We start from the raw sequence: 20,254 nt of genomic DNA, 5'->3' as shown, positions 1-20,254 counted from the left end.
AGAAACAACTTAATGTATTATAGAGAACATTCACTTGTATCTTAACAGTAGAATTCATAGAGCAAATATTGATGTCATGTACTTAACCTCTCTCTCTCTCTCTCTCTTTCTCTCCTTCCCATCAGTACTAAGACTTCAAGTAATGGAGACCAGGAACGTGGAGGCCGTCACCTTCCCGTCACCAGGAGAAACATGGCTGACTGACAAACCAACCCCATCTAGTGACCCCGCCTCGACTCCCTCTGAACACGACCCTATGACCACCACGGGGGAGCAGGACGCCTCGCAATCCTACCCGAGTGAAGATATCCTACAGGACCTCTCCGGGGATGTCTCTAAGGTGCCGCAAGATACCATTACCTACCACCAGAGGCTCTGCTTGAGAACTCGGAGAACGGGTTGGTGAAGATGGTGTTTTTCAGCTATGATGGGCTACACTATCTTCTTCAGCCAGATGACCGAGCTTATACCACCAGCGAGGCCAATTTCAAGGTGAGAGATCGCTTAGAGAATCATATTTCTGTTTTTTAGATTCATTTCTGTTTTCTTTTTATATTATTTTTTCTAGCGTTGTTCAGTTTGTGTTTTTTGTGGGACAGGGTGAAGAACTGCCTTGTGGTTTTGATTAGTTAATGTGGTTTGTTGTTTTCTTTGTCCCTTTTTTGTTTTGCCTTTGAGGAATTAGTGTTGTTGGTTAAGAATTTGTTTTGTTTCTACTTTTTTTTTTCTTGTTCTGATTGTTTCCGTCAGTGCAATATAGCTATTTTCCTTAGTTGTTTATTCCTTTTTAGCTATTAGTACTCCTATTGCAGATACTACTACTACTACTACTACTACTACTACTACTACTACTACTACTACTACTACTACTACTACTACTACTACTGCCTTCATCAAACACCACAACTACAATAAAAATCACAAACACAGCACAACAAAAAAAAAACGACCTACCACATACACACACACACACACACACACACACACACACACACACACACACACACACACACACACACACACACACACACACACACACACACACACACACACACACACACACAAACCTATGTATTTCAATTTCCATATGACATAAAGCAACACACACGAGAGCCGGTATCACTACCTACTTTTTACAAACAGAAATTAAGCCTCCACCTACAACGAGGCAGAAACGCACACACACACACACACACACACACACACACACACACACACACACACACACACACACACACACTGACACAAGCACACGAGTCTTCTCTGTTTACCAATATTCCAATACCTCGCGCGACTCTACATTATGAACAGGGAGAAATGTTTGCACACTCCCTCTTTTTTTTTTTACCTCGTCTCGCCTCGTCAGTATATGGATATGCAAGGCCCTGGAAAGAGAGTAATAGCGGCGGGACTTGTGATGCTGTATGAAGCTCTGTGCAATATCATGTAAAAGCAATAAGCAGTAAAAGGTCTCCACCTCTTGATTGGAATATTGAGACACGATACGACGGTGGAATCATGGAGGACAGGTGTGGTGTGGCGGTGTGATGGTGTAGTGGTGTGTTCAGGTGTGGTAGACAGTTGTAGGCTATGTAATAAGTATAATATTCGCCTTTTTTCGCCTCATATTATATTCTTTTGATAGTATTACATTTTGTGAGAGTAAGTAACACAGCTATTTATTTATTTATTTATTTTATTGTATGATACGATTCGCAGTGTGGAATTACTCTCAAAATATCTTCATGAATTCTAGACGTATGTGCTTCCTTTCGTCACTCTGTTTCGTAAAGGATACAGAAGTAGTGTGAGTTTTGTATTTGTAACGCTGGCTAGTGTCTCGTCTCTGTATTTCGTCATGCCTTGGAGTTTGATCTATTGTAGGCTATTTGAAACGACTCCAGTGTGGCAATTCATATGTGGTTAGTTTTGGTTATGTACGCTTTATAGTCAGTCTTCTAAATGTATGCTATTTAAATGACAACTTTATACTTTGCAAATTTGTTTTTTCAGGTAAAATATACAGACTCCATTACACTATCTCCTCTTTCCTCCTCCTCCTCCTCCTCCTCCTCCTCCTCCTCCTCCTCCTACTCTTCCTTGCTTCAAACGCGCACTAAATTCACACTAAAGACAACCAACCAATTCTCCCAGTGCCTGCCTCTCACGCCTTCCTCCTCCCCAGGGCGTGAACGAGACTCGGGTCCTCAACTCCCGGGTCCTGTCTGCCTCTCTCGGTGCGGGGCGTCACATCGAGCTGTCGGAACCTGTCGTCCTGACCTTCACGATGCTGAGGACTGTGAATGTGACCAACCCCGCCTGCGTCTTCTGGGACTACACTACCAGGTCAGAGAGAGTGAGAGCGAGAGGGAGAACAAAGGCTGAATGCAAAAGTGAGGGAAACAGACAGCCACTGGACAGAATGAAAGAGTGAAAGACACATAAAGAAAGTAACGAGATAAAGGATTGACGAAACAGAAGCCAAGATAAAAATGTAATGAAAACTTGCAAGAGAAAACAATGATTGATACCGCGAGAGAGAGAGAGAGAGAGAGAGAGAGAGAGAGAGAGAGATTTATAGACCATCTTTATCTTTGTTTTGTACAGAATAACGTTTTGTTTATGTTATTGTTTCTATGTCTTGTGTGTGTGTGTGTGTGTGTGTGTGTGTGTGTGTGTGTGTGTGTGTGTGTGTGTGTGTGTGTAGGTAGGTATACGCTTCACAAATTATTAAATGTACGAATGAAATAACAGAATAATCTCATAGTGTTCCTTCGCTTCTATTCATATTTCCCATTGATTTCCCCTCATCTTTCCCCTCGTCTTCCCTCCTCCTCCCTTCCCCTCTTTTCCCCTCATCCTCCTCCAATACAAGTCTCGTTATTAACAAACATAAACTAGTCACATTTAGTCGCTTCAGTTCTCTCCCTCTGACCTCCCCTCGTGTCCTCTTACTCTCCCCTCACTCTCTCCCCTCTCTCTTCCCTTCCTCCCAAAAGGAAACGCCCCTGAAAGTATCATAAATCTGGTCACATTTTTCAATCCTCACGAATTTATAGTTACCCCGAAAAGAAGGAAAAAAGAAAAGCAAATGGAAATCATATTGAGAACTGTCCTGCGTCTGTGGAATTGGAAAAGGAGGAGGAGGAGGAGGAGGAGGAGGAGGAGGAAGAGGAGGAAGGGACAGGAGCTGAAAGAAGAATAGCAGAATGAGGAAGAGGCAGAATGAGGAAGAGGCATTAGGGAGGGAGGGAGGGAAGACTAGTGTAGGAGTACGCAGAAGAAAAAGAGGAGGAGAGGGAGGAGGGAGGAGGAAGATTGATGGGGTGGAAGTAGGAGAGGAGGAATAAAAGGAGATTTAAGAGCGAATCATTCCACATCACAACCACAAGCACCACCAGGGAGCGAGGGAAGCTGCCACACGTTCTTTTCCCGACGCTAATTGCCAGAAATGACGTGGAAATGGACGCCAGAACTCAACCCTTTAAAAGTGAACCATTTTGATCACGAGCTTCTACCTCTCAACCATCGCTTGCTCAAGGCCAGAGGGAGAAAGAGAGGGAGAGGGAGGAAAAGGCAGGAAGGCGGAAAATATATGAGAGAGAGAGAGAGAGAGAGAGAGAGAAAGAAAGGAGAGACAGGGGGAAGGATAGGCAAATGCAGTATGATGGGAAGGTAAGGAACGGAAAAATATTATACATACATAATTAAGCTAGCTAGGGCAAGGCAGGGAGGGACGTTGGCTGTTTACGAGAGCGTGGAGTGTCGTGTGAGGCTGGGCTAGGACAGACTTAAGGGTGAAGGGCGAGGCAGACAGCAGACAGGTAGAGGAGTCTGGTATGGGAAGAGGCGAACATGGGCCAGGTAAAAAGGATAGACAAGGTAAAGGGGAGAGTATACAGTTTGCCATGGAAGGGGTGTGGTTTAGCGCGGTGTCTGGGGGGGAAAAAGTGCGGGTGTAAGGGTGTCGGGGGTTCAGTGGTGGGATGGTGGGGGAGTCTGCAGGCCAGGTAAACTGTACCGGTGCTGGGTGTAATTATGACACAGGTGACAGCTGCTGATGCTATCTCACCTGGTCTTCTCACCTGCCCTTACCTCCCTACCTTATATAATCGACGGTATTTGCTCTCTCTCTCTCTCTCTCTCTCTCTCTCTCTCTCTCTCTCTCTCTCTCTCTCTCTCTCTCTCTCTCTCTCTCTCTCTCTCTTTAAAGCACGATATTAGGTAGAATATTAAAGCAATGGTGGTTACCAAAACGGCGAAGGCTGCGACAAACAGACAGTCAGACAGACAGAAAAGTCAATGTTAGTTGCAATCAGGAATCAATTTTGCTTTTTTGACACCAACAATTTATGCTCATTCCGTGAAAGCACTTTGTTTTCAGGAGTGTTCTTTGCTGGCGTGAATAACACTTCCAATTTCCCTTAACAATCTTCCATATTATCTCACGTACAGCCAATTCATTATACACTTCTTTTATAACCTCACCAGCATCACGCAATCATGAGCAAAGCAAACAATCCTTCAGTTGACGGTCTGCCTGTCACCATTGTATGTAATGATGGGTTCGGTGTTCTAAATCTTGGCGCCTCACTCAAACCTAACTGAAAACCTGACTATCCTTAATGTGAGCCGCGGTGAGTGCTGGGAAAGAGTTTAGATCACAAATAAGAATTCCGAATAGATTTTAACCCACAAGAAAATGGGTTAAGCGGACACGATGAGACTCCAGTGTATGAAGAATGTATAGTATAAAAACCTACGATTTTTACTGCCTGGAATGTATAGCTATGTCGCCCTTCGGAATCCCGTGGTTGTTCAGTGATGCAATAGGTTGTGTTGGTAGCAGTGGCGGCGGTGGCAGTGGTGGTGGTAGTGGTGGTGGTGGTGATGGTGGTGGGGATTGGGGGATGGGGATGGTGGTGGTGATGAAAACAGAACCAAAACGCGGACAGATAAACAGAATATGAAGGACATAGCGATTCCTATTACACCAAGAGCCAATAGACTTGACAGGAGAGAAAATATGCCCCGTTTGATGTGAGCGAAACACTAGCCTCGCCAGTGACAGCCTGTGTGGCGGTGGCGGGACGGTGGCGGGGCGAGTGAGGCAGCAGAAATTAGCTCCCCAGACCCCGAGTGCCCGAGGCCGTGGCGGGGAGAAGGGAGAAGGGAGGAGGTGTTCCCAGCCCTCCCAGCTAACCCGACGCTTCTCCGCGGGGATCCCACAAGCGCACTGGCCGCTGCATCTGACAACCATTAATAAAGATGACCGTCGTTTACCTGCAAAAGAACTCTCTCTAGCCTTAATTTCACCGAAGGTAATTGCAGCCAGGCAGAGCTGTAGCGGCCGACGACTCCTCTCCGACACGGCGTAGTTCGAGGCTCAAAACTTTGCCCTAAATGGTGTAATTGAAATCCGGAGTTGCGAGGAGCGGGCGTGGAGGCGGCGGGCGGGACGGCAGCAAGGGAGCGGCGGCCTCCGTAGGGGAATATTAAGTTGTCGGCAGCGGGACTGGTGAAAAAATGAACACGTCGGGAGAGAAAAGTTTATCGAGCGCCCTGAGGTGAGGGTCGCGGTGGCCCGAAGTGTTGGTGACGCTGGTACACGCTGAGACAAAGTACTATATGGGCTACACCTATACTTTGTGTTTAAGGAAGCCAGCCACCGTGCCCACCACCTCGCCTTGCCCTTTGTGTGCCTCTCAGCGGTCACCATTACCACTGTATCTTCCTTCCTCACGACTCCCTCCACCACTGCCGCCACTAATGCCGCCCCATTAATAACCACGGCAAGGAAATGTGGGAATGATATTTTAGTGAGGCGAACAATCGGGAACTGAAGGATTTATAGGTGGAAATGAAGTTAAACGCGTCATTTCATTATCTGTGGTACTGCTGATATAACAACTACAACTGCAGCCACCACAACTAATACTACCAATACTACTATTACGACTGCTGCAACAACTACTACAACCACAGCACCTGCTACCACTGTCACCTTCAGTACTGCTCTCCTCTTGCCCTGAGGAGGATGCAAGAGAAAAAAAAGGAAGCCCTGACAGCCGGAGGAGGCGATATTTCAGGGTGTACACGGGCTCCGCAGCTACCGTCAGCCCCGACAGCTGTGTACAAGGCTGCACACGACTCTCGTTCATGTACATCCGCACGAAAATCACCGGAGCGTATCTCTGACTATGTTAAGGCTCAGAGAGAAAGAGAGAGAGATGAAACTGGGACGAAGAGGAGCCCTCCACGTTACGCTTGCTACACTTAAGTTAACTTTTAAAAATATAACGCAAAACACTGACTAAATATTGTGTTTAGATCCAGAGAGAGAGAGAGGAGCACGCCAAACTAGACTTACCTTCTATATATTACAAAAGCTATGAACTTTAGGACTTGTTGCTAATACTTAAACGAAAACCAACATTTACATGTAGAATAATACGAGTAAATATCTATTAATTAAGTCGGTAAAACTATTTATATTCGAATTTCATGAGTAATTTAACACCAAAAGCTAAAAAAAAAAACACAGTTCGAGATTTTAATAAGTAGATGCGTATATGAACGTATTCCGCGTCACTCTAATCACTGCCTTGCGTTCTTACTGTGACGTCATGATCTCAGGTAATCCACGGGCAGGTGAGGCACCCCTCCCTCACCTGGCGCCTGGGCATCGTTCCTCACGCCCCAAGGAGAAAGAAATTATAGAGGCATTTGTCGTTCAGGAAAGATGAAAGACTGCAACAGGAGCGCTTCCAAAAAGAGAGACTCACTAATTGCAGGTGTCTTGACGGGCTGTGATGTGTGTGTGTGTGTGTGTGTGTGAGAGAGAGAGAGAGAGAGAGAGAGAGAGAGAGAGAGAGAGAGATGGAGATGTAAGGACGTTTTCTTGCGATGAGAGCTAGTGAATCCACGTTCCTGTGTGTGTGTGTGTGTGTGTGTGTGTGTGTGTGTGTGTGTGTGTGTGTGTGTGTGTGTGTGTGTGTGTGTGTGTGTGATGGACGATGGTAGGACTGCAGGGTCGTGTTATGGAGATCCCTTCCGTCCGGGTTGTGTATTAGTGACTCGGACATCCCTATCTGCATATGCATGGATTTATGTATCACTGACTGCTTATATGAGAGAGAGAGAGAGAGAGAGAGAGAGAGAGAGAGAGAGAGAGAGAGAGAGAGGCAAATATGTATGGATGTATGGAATATGTACACGTATAATACACACACATGGGCCCGCACGTCAGTAAAATATGGGGAATTAAACACAGATATAAAATAAACCAAATAAATACAGGATATGGTGTAGGAAAGGGGTATAAATGTGTGTGTGTGTGTGTGTGTGTGTGTGTGTGTGTGTGTGTGTGTGTGTGTGTGTGTGTGTGTGTGTGTGTGTGTGTGTGTGTGTGTGTGTGTGTGTGTGTGTGTGTGTGTGTGTGTGTGTGTGTGTGTGTGTGTGTGTGTGTGTGTGTGTGTGTGTGTGTGTGTGTGTGTGTGTGTGTGTGTGTGTGTGTGTGTGTGTGTGTGTGTGTGTGTGTGTGTCTGTGTTTGTGTTTGTGTGTGTGTGTGTGTGTGTGTGTGTGTGTGTGTGTCATTTATCGAGGAAATTGACACCACCATCACCACCACCATTGCGATGTTAATACTGTGAGAGAGAGAGAGAGAGAGAGAGAGAGAGAGAGAGAGAGATACTCCTCCATCTACCTTCTACCTACTCTCACCCCCTTCTCTATCTATTCTCCCTCTCCCTCTTCCCCTTTATCTGCTCCCCCTGCCTCTCCTCTTCGTATGAAATTATGAGAGGAATTTCAGTTTGTCTAACAGTGTACACATTTTAATAATTTTTTTGTACTCGTTTGTTTATTTCACTGTTTTTGTTATGGAATATGTGTATTTTTTGTATCGTGTGTGTGTGTGTGTGTGTGTGTGTGTGTGTGTGTGTGTGTGTGTGTGTGTGTGTGTGTGTGTGTGTGTGTTGTAGATGTGTTATATTTATTGTTGTTTATTCCACAATGTAGGGAAAAGAGGACAAAGAGTAGGAAAATAAATGTTGAACAGTAGATGAAATTTTATACTAGGAAAAGGGAAAAGCAAGTATCACACACACACACACACACACACACACACACACACACACACACACACACACATGGGAGCGAACCCACATCAGATGTTCATCATTTCATTCCTCGATTTGTAATTAATCAGGTGATCCAAGAAATTAAAACCATGATAACGAGAACTCAGGTGACCGGTGTGTTAATGAGCGCCGTGGGGCAGGTGAGGCTGGAGGGGAAACTCCTCCAAATTAATCCCTGAAAATTAAAATGGCAAAGATAACACAGAAAATAATTATATATACTTCGCCCTCTCAGTCCCCAAAGGCAGAGTATATACAGATTATATTCATCTTATTAATGTATGTGGCTAATTATTTTTGGCTGTGGGGACGTGTGGAGGAGAGGGAGAGGGAGGGGAGAGAAAGGGAGATGTAGCGGAAAGGAAGGGAGATGAATGAGGGAGGAAGGGATGTGATGTAGGGTGGGAAAGGTTAGATGCAAGAGATGAAGTGTGATGTATGGCAGAGAGAGAGAGAGAGAGAGAGAGAGAGAGAGAGAGAGAGAGAGAGAGAGAGAGAGAGAGAGATTAAACCCAGCATTCATATTAAGCCCAGTTATTATTCACAATCCAAACACTCAATGAACAACGTAAACAAAACACAAATAAAACACAAAAACAAACACACACTTCATTCAAAACGAGAAAGAAAAAAAATCGTATAAAAGAAAACGGAACTCTGGTTAGGAAAGACTTAAGTATATTTCAAACCTCCTCTAGTGACTAATAAAGGCAGTGTTTTCAGGAGCTGCTGGCCAGGTGACCTCTTCCATTATCCATCTAATTGGTTAAAACAGCTAGTGTCAGTTATCTTACTACCCTTTCTTTTTTTATCATCCTCTTCCTTTTGTCCCTATTATCTCATTCCTCCAATTACTTTAATTATCCTCGACTCTAAAAGGTCTGTAATAACTTCATTGGAGAAACGCACTGAGGATTTAAATGGCTGCTTGATTACATTGCTTGACTGGTTCTCCTGAGGTTGAATTATGACTGCGGTTCATAATTCAGGGTTGTGTTGGTGGTGGTGGTAGTGGTGGTGGTGGCGGTGGAGATAGTGACCGTTCTCTGTGTGCGTGTGTGTCGGGGGGCGGGGGATAGTTAGGAAGGTAGGTAGCTGTATGTGTTTACCAGTATATTTCTCTCTGTCTGTCTAGTTTCTCTCTCTCTCTCTCTCTCTCTCTCTCTCTCTCTCTCTCTCTCTCTCTCTCTCTCTCTCTCTCTCTCTCTCTCTCTTATTGTTATCCTTTTTCTCATCCTTGTCTTCCCCTAATTTCTTACCCTCGTAAAATGCATTCCTTCTCCTCCTCCTCCTCCTCTTCTTCCTCCTCCTCCTCCTCCTCCTCCTCCTCCTCCTCCTCCTCCTCCTCCTCCTCCTCCTCCTCCTTCTCCGTCTCCATCTGTCCTTCCTCACCGTAAACTCAGGTGCACATTTAACAAGCTCCTGACAAACCCAGTGGAAAAGTCAAGGCAGTGCCAAGCCACGAATCACATTAAGTGCCAAAGTCCTGTTTTTACACGAGACCAATTGACCTTATCGTCCCTGCAGGTTGGAACGGAGGGCCAGGTAGGAAGCTTTCATTAACGTCACCTGTCGAAATCCATGGACTAATTTGTGGGGCAGGTATTTGTGGACAAGTGGAAAAGGTGGAGTAGGAAGTTGAAATGGAGGACACACAGGATAGAGGTATTGAAGGTGTGGAAGAGGAGGAGAAAAGGAAAAGGAGCATCGTTAAGAGGGAAAGACAAGGAAGAAAAGGATTATGAAGGATTATTGAGTGAGAGAGACAAGGAGAGGAAGAATCATTGAGTTAGGATTAGAAAGATATGGGGAGGAATCATTAAATTAGAGCAAGAAAAAGCATGTATTTAGTTAGAAATATTAGAGAGAGAGAGAGAGAGAGAGAGAGAGTGTGTGTGTGTGTGTGTGTGTGTGTGTGTGTGTGTGTGTGTGTTAGCAAGACCTTCAGTATGTTAGGTAGATACGAAAGAGAACTATTACTGAGCTAGGAAGATTAACAGAGAAAGCATTAATGAGAAAATAAAGGGAAAGAAGGAGGAAAAATATTATAGAGTGCGAAGGATAAGGTGGAGGAAACTTTGGGTGTGGAGAAGTGGAAGAAACGAAAATAAAATAAAAAAAATGAGGACAATAGGTACAAACAAATTAAGGAAAGGAAGGAGATGTGAAAAATGGTATGCAAGAATAGGAAAATAATAAAGAAGAATAAAGTCAAATAAGAGAAAATAAGATAGAAAGAATAGAGGGTGAGGAAAAGATACGAAATGAAGAAGTGTGTGCAAGAGTAAGAGATGAGATGAGATGAGAAAGGAAAGAAGAGATATGATATTGGGGAACCAGAGAGAGAGAGAGAGAGAGAGAGAGACAATACTAAGCCTCCCAGACCAGAAGAGCGGTAATCCCAGCTTATCCCGCCCATTGTCACCCTTAGAGCGTGTTAGAGTGAATTGCTGCTCCGGGTGACGGTAGAAATTAATCACCCAAATGTCAGAGAGAGAGAGAGAGAGAGAGAGAGAGAGAAGGGAGGTGTTGTCTAATTGCACTTATGTTTTGATTATTTCGTGTGTGTGTGTGTGTGTGTGTGTGTGTGTGTGTGTGTGTGTGTGTGTGTGTGTGTGTTTATGTCTTTTTCTTTTTTTTCTTTTTCCTCCTCCTCCTCCTCCTCCTCCTTCTCTTCTTCCTTTTGTTTCTCGGCCTGAAAAATGGATTCTCTTCTTAGCAATCCATGACTGTCCTTTCTCTTCTTAGCAATCCATGACTGTCCTCTCTAGCTCACACATACTCTCTCTCTCTCTCTCTCTCTCTCTCTCTCTCTCTCTCTCTCTCTCTCTCTCTCTCTCTCTCTCTCATATGCTCCATCAACCTCCATCTCCATCTTTTATCAAATTCCTCGTTTCCTTTCACACAGAGGTAGTCTTTCTCCCTCCTCTCCCTTCTCCCTCTCCTTCTCCCCTCACTTCCCTCCTTTCGCACCCTCTCCCTCTCCCTTTTCATCTCACCCCTCACACGTATCCCCTCACAGCCCTCTCTTTCACCTCTACTATGCTCTTCCACGCTCTCCCTTACCTCCCCCCCTTCTCTCTCTCTCTCTCTCTCTCTCTCTCTCTCTCTCTCTCTCTCTCTCTCTCTCTCTCTCTCTCTCTCTCTCTCTCTCTCTCTCTCTCTCTCTCTCTCTCTCTCTCTCTCTCTCTCTCTCTCTCTTCTCTACTCTCCCTTCCATAATCCCCCTCAGCTGTCTTTTCAACTCCTGGAAACGAAGTCAAGTTATCACGTTTCGCGCTGGAGTGATTGGACGGGCGGTGGAAGTCTCTAATGATGGTTTCTGTGTTTCCTGAAGCACCAAGACGCTTCATGTATCCAGCCTTCATGGGATCATAACCATTGTGTTTTATGTTTAATTGTATTGTTTTTGCTTTTTTTTTTCATTCCTACTCCTTCGTCAGCCTCGTCTTGTCAGGATGGCTGAAGTGATGCTCTCTGTAAACTTGTCATCCAACTTTATCGAAACTTTTCACTCGTTAGAAAATGTTACGGCTTCTTCCTGTTACTTGAAGCTCTCCTTGAGTCCTTCAGTCTTGCCTGAGTCACTGTCCCTCCTCTCCTCTCCCTCTCCCTCCTACCTCTCACCACCTGCGTATTTATTTCCCTTCCCAGGTACCGCTGTTCTTTCCTTCCTTCTTGTCATCTCCGTAGCGCCATCAGTGTCTCTCTCCCTCCCTTCATTTTCTTTATGTATACGAGCATTAGTCCTTCTGTCTACACATCCACCGCGCCATTAGTATTAGCAGCAGCTGGTGTTGTCTCCGGCGCTGACTGAGGTGTTGTGTTTCAGCTCCTGGTCTGAGGAAGGGTGTCGCGTCCTGCGCTACAACACCACCCATACGATATGTGAGTGTGACCACCTCACCAACTTCGCCGTGCTGATGGACGTCCACGCCACGCCCCTGAGCTACCCGCACCACCTCGCCCTGTCCATCATCACCTACGTGGGCTGCGTCATCTCCATCGTGTGTCTGCTGCTGGCCACCATTGTCTTTCACGCCTTCAGGGGTCTCAAGGTAAGCCGTGAAGGGAGACGTGGCGTGGATCTTCTCCCTGTTGTGCCTTGCTGGGTAAGATTTATCCCTGAGTGTTAGTGGAAGGGTCACGCAGCCCCATCCCTGCCGCCCTGCTGTCTGTGGCGTTAGGGCAAAGTTTATTTATCTTCAGACTGAGGCTCGGGTGAGAGTGCTTAAGGTTTACGCTGGATAGGAAGGGACGGGCATTCGACTCCCACGGGAACCTGCCTGTGCTGCTCTGGTTGATTGTAGGATTTGGAGCAGCGGCGGGAGGGACGGGCTCTGATCCAGCGCTTCCGAACACAAACACGAGCCTCCTCCCGCCGCCCAGCATCCATCCTTTCGTGTTTGGGAGTGTCGGACACAAACACGCCTCGCCTGCCTCCCCTTTCCTTTCCCCTCGCTTGACTACCGGCCCTCTCACTCCTCTCACTCTCCTTCCTCACACAACTCTCACATGGCTCTCCTCCTCCTCCCTCCTTACCCTCCCTCGCCTCGCCATTACACTCCCCTCAGCTCCCCTCGCCTGCTGTCTCGCTCTTAACACTACTACATGCAGATCAAACGAGGCTTTCCCCACAGAGACACACGCCCATACGTTTCTCACTTTACGTCCCTTTATAGATGTTAGCCAGCGTGTCCCCTGCACCACCCTTACTTCCTGACTTCTCCCCGCAGAGTGATCGCACCACCATCCATAAGAACCTGTGCGTGTGTCTGCTGATCGCGGAGACGGTTTTCCTAGCGGGCATCAACCAGACGGACAAGCCGGTGGTGTGCGGGGTGGTTGCTGGACTCCTGCACTTCTTCTTCCTCGCTGCTTTCGCCTGGATGTTCATGGAAGGTGAGTGTTAAATGTCAGACCTCAGTGACTTCCGTGATCTTGATCTGGTTCATTCTTTAACCTTTATTGTCGTGTTGTCTTGTTTAGTCCTCATTTCCAAGTGTCATGTTTTTGTTTTGTTTTTAGATGAGTTTCCATGCACTGTTGGTCTGTTTCAAGTTTGTGAAGTCCTCATTCCGGACTGTCATATGTTTCTGGTTATTTTCAATGCACTTCTGACATTCTCCAAAACAGAAAAGTTACATTAAAGGAGTTTTAGCGAAGAATTAAAGTCCAGATGCATTAATTTCACGTTGGGTGGTTCATGGAAATATAAAACGAGCTAATAGCGTTAATATAATTTCTTCGGCGCCTTCTGCAGGGTTCCAGCTGTACGTGATGCTGGTGGAGGTGTTTGAGGCTGAGAAACCAAGGGCGCGATGGTACTATGCGGCCGCTTATGGCTTCCCCGCGATAGTGGTGGCCGTGAGTGCCGTAGTGGACCCTTTCAGCTATGGCACCAAGGAGGTTTGCTGGCTCCGCACCGACAACTACTTCATCTTCGCCTTCGTCGGCCCCGTCATCGCCGTCATCATCGTGAGTGTTGCTACTTATTGTCCATCGCTTCATCTTTGTTTCCTGGTATCTATTCTTTGTTTGTTTCCCTTCCGGAGTTGAATCGCCTCCAACTCGTCTTAGTCGATATTGTTAAAGGAAAGGAGGTTAGGAGTACTGAGCCGCGTTACCTGACTGTGGAGTTTACCTGGAGTTCCTCAAGGTCTTGTCTCTAGTTCTGATGACCTCCTGTTGTGTAAGGAGAGAGAGAGAGAGAGAGAGAGAGAGAGAGAGAGAGAGAGAGAGAGAGAGAGAGAGAGAGAGAGAGAGAGAGAGAGAAATGCAAGAAAATGGGACGAAAGATAAAATCATTGAAAGAAAATCGAAAGAAAGGTAAAAAGTAAAAAATGAGGAAAAGGTGTAAAGGAATAAGATAAAATATTGATGAACAGAGAGAGAGAGAGAGAGAGAGAGAGAGAGAGTCCGGGGATTCGTTAGACTGGATTTTCTTGCGCTGGAAAAGGAGAAGCGTTGAAAAATATAAAGAGTAAATATATGCATTAGTGATACTGATAGGGAAGATGGATAAGAGTGAGTGGGTTGAGGCGAGTCATACCGAGCTGTGTGTCTTACTTGGTCACTGCCACCGACGCGAGTTTGTTCAGAGAGATGGAAAGGGAAGGCACACACACACACACACACACACACACACACACACACACACACACACACACACACACACACACACACACACGCACACGGGGGCAGATTCATTCTCTCACTGTTTTCTTGCTATTCTCTCTCTCTCTCTCTCTCTCTCTCTCTCTCTCTCTCTCTCTCTCTCTCTCTCTCTCTCTCTCTCTCTCTCTCTCTCTCCAATTTCATTAACCAATAGGAATCTTTCTTACGGTCCGAAACTGAAGAATACTTTTTTTCATGCTTTCCCTACAAACTTTACCTCTTAACATTTGATTCTCTGAAATGTACATTCAGTGGTAGCACAGTCACATAGACAGGCTTGTTTGGCCCAGTAGAGGTGTTGCTGTCTGTTCTTTCCTTTGTATTTCTTTGTATTCCTCCTCTTGATCGCTCCATACATCAATAATCATCAGAGAATCGCCTCTGATACAAAATTACCATCATCATTTTGACACTCACACCTACAACGTACCTTCCCCCTCGCCTCCAACCTCTCCACCCCTCCCCGACCCCCTCCCTAGTACCCCAGTCCGGTTCAGGGGTTCAGGTCCGGTCCAATATTCAATTCCGGTTTTGATGAGGGTCGCAACTTGGCTGTAAGTATAATCTAGTGGGAAGTTACGGTCCCAGTTACCTTTTTGTCCCTTCATCTTGCTTCTCGCTGTATCAGTGTGCCTTTGAACCTGCACCAGCTCGCCTCTGGGATGTGGGAGAGTGTGGGAGGGCATGGGAGAGGGTACAGGGGCGCCCATCTCACAGTGTAGCCTCAGCCTCCCCGCCCTCTTCTCTTCCCGCTGACGAAAAGGTTGTAGTGAAGAATATCGGGTGGAGTGAATGCAAGGCCTGACGAAGATCAAGTGTGCAGGATTGTAGGCAGGTGTTCCCCTTCAGGATTTTGTGTCTTTTTGAAAGGGATACGTGGAGTTGAATTAAGGGAATATGTTAATGCTTGCTATTCAAGTTGAGGGAGGGAGGATATGCGTTAACTTAAGAAAATGAGGCGAAATGATAAGTTACAAAAATGAAGACACGGGTGGAACGAAAGCGCAAATTTATATATAACAAAAGAAGATTAATTGTGTGGAAAGGAAAAATAAGAGAAGAAAAATTAGGAAAGAAAATTCCACTCGCACAATAATAATAATTCACAGACAACTTTATGCGTAAATACAAACTCAAAAAGAAAGCGCTGAATAAAAATAAGCAAGGTTTGCCCAAATTTACACACACACACACACACACACACACACACACACACACACACACAAATACCAGAAGTGTGAGAAGGTTTACAGGTGGGGATTTAGTGCGCGTGTTTGTGTAAGACGAGGAGGAGGAGGAGGAGGAGGAAGACGAAGAGGAGAAGGAGGAGGAGGAGAAACGTAGGGTGCTCACTGGCCGTCTCTCTGTTGTGGCGGCGTCCTTCTGTTAGCTGTGAAAAGATTGATATGTTGACCCAAACCCAAGGCGCCAGGACTGAGGAGACCAGAACCCCCCAGGACCCCCAGGATCCCCACCAGGACCTCCCCACTCAGTCCCACAGAGTCTGCCGAAAAAATAACACAGCAAGAAGGGTCTCTCTTTTTTCTCGTTTTCTTCACCTTCCGTTTTCTTTTCCGCCCAGCTGCCGCCTCGAGGGTGTGAATAAAAAACTGATGAATAACACCTTGGTTGGTAAAAAAAAAAAAAAAAAAAAAGGAAAATGGGTCTTTGGGGTCCGGTGTGGATGTGTGTTCGTGTGTGTGGGTTTTGTTTATGACCACCGCGCGCGAATATGAGACGAGAGTTTCTTGTTGACGCATCCACATGTTTAAAGTCGTCACTCCGCGTCTCTCGTCTCCTCGTCCCCAGTGCTCCCTAATCCCGTTCCTGAACCAGTGAACCAGACTGAACCGCGGCTCATAGTTATAGCACACCAGTGAACCTCAACTAAAGGGAGAAAGATCGCAAATATAGAACATACCAACAAATCCAAATAGAACCTTGAACTACATCAAGGAATATTAATTATGAAACAAAACGGAAAACAAAAAATAAAGAAGTTTAGTATAAAGTCCTTGTGGTCTTAATAGAACTTAGAACCACATGAAGGATGATAAATTACGAAACAAAATGAAAAGCAAAAATAAGAGAGCGATTTAGTACTATATTGAAATTCCTGTGAACGTTTTAATATGTTAGAGAAGAGAACTAGTTATAAAAGACGAGGACAATTATACAACACCTCGTGAATAGTTTGCTCTCTTACACATTAAAGTCAATAATAACTTAACATCACAAAACCCAAAAAATAAAACCGCACGAACAAGAATAAGACCAAAAATTGAATCACAATCAGGCACAATCTGAGAAAAGCGAGCAATAATTGAAACCCAGAAAGCCACAATGAAAACTAGACCATCCCTCGCAGTAAAAGGGAGAATATGAAGGACCACAGAGGAACAGTAATACCCAAGACCTGCATTAGTAAGTAGATCTAATTGCAGTCATTACCGTGGCGAGAAGTGGGGAATGATTTTAAGAAGGGCAGTCAAAGATCAAATTTCGCCGGGCCACATTGAAACCCGGGGATATAATTGTCGGCAAAATTTCTCCTCAATTCACCAGATGTTTCAGATAATTAACCTTCAGTGATACTTGAACTTCCACTACACAAATCTTCAGCTGGAGCCATTTTACCTCTTAACCACCTCTCTCTCTCTCTCTCTCTCTCTCTCTCTCTCTCTCTCTCTCTCTCTCTCTCTCTCTCGTCCTTACCTCCTTGTCATTGATTTTTTTCCGTGTGGCTGTGGCCGGGGTTGCGTAGAATCAGGTTTGTACAGAATCAAGCAGGGAAGGGTAGGAATGTCGCTCTTTCAGTAACAGAGGCAGTGGCAGGGGGAGGTAACAGGGGAAGAAGGGCAGGGAAGGGTAGGACAGGGCGTGGTAGGAAAGGGAGATGCTGTGGAGGTGAAGGTTGAGTTGGAGGATGCATTTGAGTAATGGGAGGAGGAGGAGTAGGAGGAGGAGGGTGGACAGGGTGGGAGGATAATATGAAACTAGACCACATATTTCTTTCGTTATTTACTACTGTGTGCTGGCGTACCCAAGGCGTCTATCCTCCTTTTTTTTCCCCTTACCTATTTATTTTTTCTCCCCCAGCGTATATATTTGGTTAATGTAAGCGACGCACGAAGCAAGAGTGTAGCACCTGATGTCTGAAGCTTTCGTGAGGAGGGGTAATGTAGAGGGGGATTTGTCTGTTATTGTTCTCTCATTGTTTATTGCCGTTTAGTTGGGAAAGAGTGAATGATGATGGTTTATGAGGTGATTTTGTTGTTGTTGTTGTTGTTGTTGTTGTTGTTGTTGTTGTTGTTGTTGTTGTTGTTGTTGGAGCCTTGACTTCACATGAGCGATCAATGAGTATCCTTTCGTTCTGTCTGAAAGTGAGTTTGAAAGAGCATTTTCTTCTTTCTCATGTGTTTTTCTTTCTTTCTTTCTTCCTATCTTCTTTTAAATCTTTCTTCTCTTCTTTTGTGCCACTTTTTTCTTGCATTTTTCTTTTCATTTTTTCTCATGTCCTTTCTTTCTTTGTATGTTTCCTCCCTTCTTTTAAAATCTTTCTTCTCTTCTTTCGTGTCATTTTTCTATTATTGAACTATCTTTTCCTTTTCTTTTCCTTCTTTTCACTTTTTTTCCATTCCAATCTTCCTCTTCTTTTAAAATCGTCCTTCTCTTTTTTTTCCTGACATTTTTTTATCATACTATCTTTTCCTTCTATTTTTCCTTCATCGTCGTCATTTTTTTCTGAGCAGCATTAATCTTATCTTCTCAGTTTCCTCGGCACGTTCTTCCTTATCACACTTTCACTCATGACCCATTTTTCCTTCCAAGTTTTCATGGCTGAATGAATCCTCTTCTCTTCCTCCTCTCTTACTCCTACTCCCCTCCTCCTACTCCTCTTACTCCTCCCTGTGTTCTTCATTTATGCATTCATTCATTCACTCTCTCATTCTTTGTCCCCGCGTGGAAAAGAAAGACGAGGATAAAGAAAACACGCTCTTCACTCGTGTCGCTTCAGATTTCCTGCTTTTTCCTCACTAATTTATACTCGTAACTTTTTTTTTCTTTCTCTATTAATTTTAACGTAATGAATATTCTGATGAGCGTCGCGTCCTAGGGATACCAAACCCTCTCTGTTCCATCGCACACCGTTCCGCCACGCCCTCTCCTCAGGTTTCCCAGCCACGCCCCTCTCCCATCACCACCCCTGTTACCTGTTCCGTGTCAGCCAAGTCAGCTATTCCTATCCCACTGCTCTGACTGTTTGTCTTGTGTCTTTCTATCCCTAATCTCTCTCTCTCTCTCTCTCTCTCTCTCTCTCTCTCTCTCTCTCTCTCTCTCTCTCTCTCTCTCTCTCTCTCTCTCTCTCTCTCTCTCTCTCTCTCTCTCTCTCTCTCGTCTTTCATGTCTCTCCCTCTTCCTTGTGACAGCTTCCCTCTCCCTTCCTCTCCCTGTCTACACCTCCTTGTCATTCCTCTCTCTCTCTCTCTCTCTCTCTCTCTCTCTCTCTCTCTCTCTCTACTTTTTAACGTTTTGCTGCAAGAAGTGGAACAAGGAAGGAAGAAAGGGAGAGAGGAAGGTAGGAGAGATGGTGGGAATGGAGGGAACCATTACCCATTACCATTACCCCCTCCTCACCCCTTCCTTGACCCCCACGACGCTAAGATGCTAAGCGGTAGGTCTTCAAAAAGGGATAGAGGTTCCAATACTTTTTCGCAGATAACTCCAGTGTTCTCGCCTTCCGCAATGACGGGTTTTCCTCCACACTGATACGTAATACAGGTAATTGCCTTCCACATTAATGACGGTACTTAAATCGGGGAGTAATAAAGTTATTCAGGCGTTCTTGAGGCAGACAGGGCGGTAATGGTGTCTTTCCGATGCTTTTAAGAATATTTGCCTCTTTCTCATCCTTCTCTGGAGCCTCCCGTGTTTGATAACTTTAATATAACACAAGGGGCTATTAGGAGGCTCATCAGATGGTTAATGGCGGCAATTTATGGGGTAGTTTGTTTGGATAATATGTGTGATTACCTTGAATGTGCATGAGAGTATGATCATATTAAAGGATGCTCTCTATACCAGCTGATTTCACGAGGCTCTCCCTTCAGGCTTAGGATGACACGAGAGTTCAGTGTTCGAGAGACATGACGGAGGTGAAGGAGGAGGAACTGACGAAGTAAAGGATAGAGAGAATTAACTTTTTTTTTTTTTATCTATACCATGTGGGCTTTTCATGGGAATTTATGGGCTAAAGGAGAGAGAGAGAGAGAGAGGGGGGGGGGAGTTCGCCAGTGTTACCAGAACGGAGAGCAACAATACCAAAGATAAACCAATATAGCAGTGAAAATATCCTCCCTCGACTCTCTCTCTCTCTCTCTCTCTCTCTCTCTCTCTCTCTCTCTCTGCTTCTGTACCGGTTCCTTTCCTTTCTAAATATTTATCTACGTTTATTCCACTTTGCTTCTTCGTCTCTTTTTATCACTTCCGTCTTCTTCCCTCTTCTCATTATCGTCTCATATTTCATCTTCCTCCTTCTGTGTCTCCCTCTTTATTTAATTTTGCTTTTGTCTTTTCGTTAATTTCCAGAGTTAATTTACTTTTCCTTGCGTTTTTCACCTTCCTTCGTTTGTACCTCCTCCTCCTCCTCCTCCTCCTCCTCCTCCTCCTCCTCCTCTTCCTCCTGACGCCAAACACATCACTCCAATATTTAGAAAGATAGTATCAACATTTAACTTATTTTCCTAACTTTGTCTCCTATACTTTTATTCTCACGACCTCCCTAACAGCTCCTGACGAAGTAATTGTTTGGGGGAGCCTCGTTAATGGGGGGAAAAGTTAAACTAGGGGAAAGCACAGGCGTGTTTTATTAGCTTGCCTGTTCTGGTGGTGGTAGTGGTAGTGGTGGTGGTGGTGGTGGTGGTGGTAAGGGTAG

At 45.2% G+C, this 20,254-nt stretch overlaps 1 protein-coding gene across 1 annotated transcript in view; it reads left to right on the top strand.

Moving 5' to 3' along the window:
• LOC123510640 (adhesion G protein-coupled receptor L3-like) overlaps positions 1-20,254 on the top strand; it is a 450,842-nt gene that overhangs the window by 414,468 nt on the left and 16,120 nt on the right. The window contains 6 exon segments of the mRNA XM_045265955.1: positions 126-359; positions 362-492; positions 2,186-2,346; positions 11,975-12,200; positions 12,879-13,044; positions 13,406-13,620. Of these exon segments, the coding sequence (XP_045121890.1) occupies positions 126-359; positions 362-492; positions 2,186-2,346; positions 11,975-12,200; positions 12,879-13,044; positions 13,406-13,620 (1,133 nt within the window).

Source organism: Portunus trituberculatus, chromosome 29 (genome assembly GCF_017591435.1).
Source record: "Portunus trituberculatus isolate SZX2019 chromosome 29, ASM1759143v1, whole genome shotgun sequence".
Classification (NCBI taxonomy): domain Eukaryota; kingdom Metazoa; phylum Arthropoda; class Malacostraca; order Decapoda; family Portunidae; genus Portunus; species Portunus trituberculatus.
This window is presented reverse-complemented; position numbering and strand designations above follow the sequence as displayed.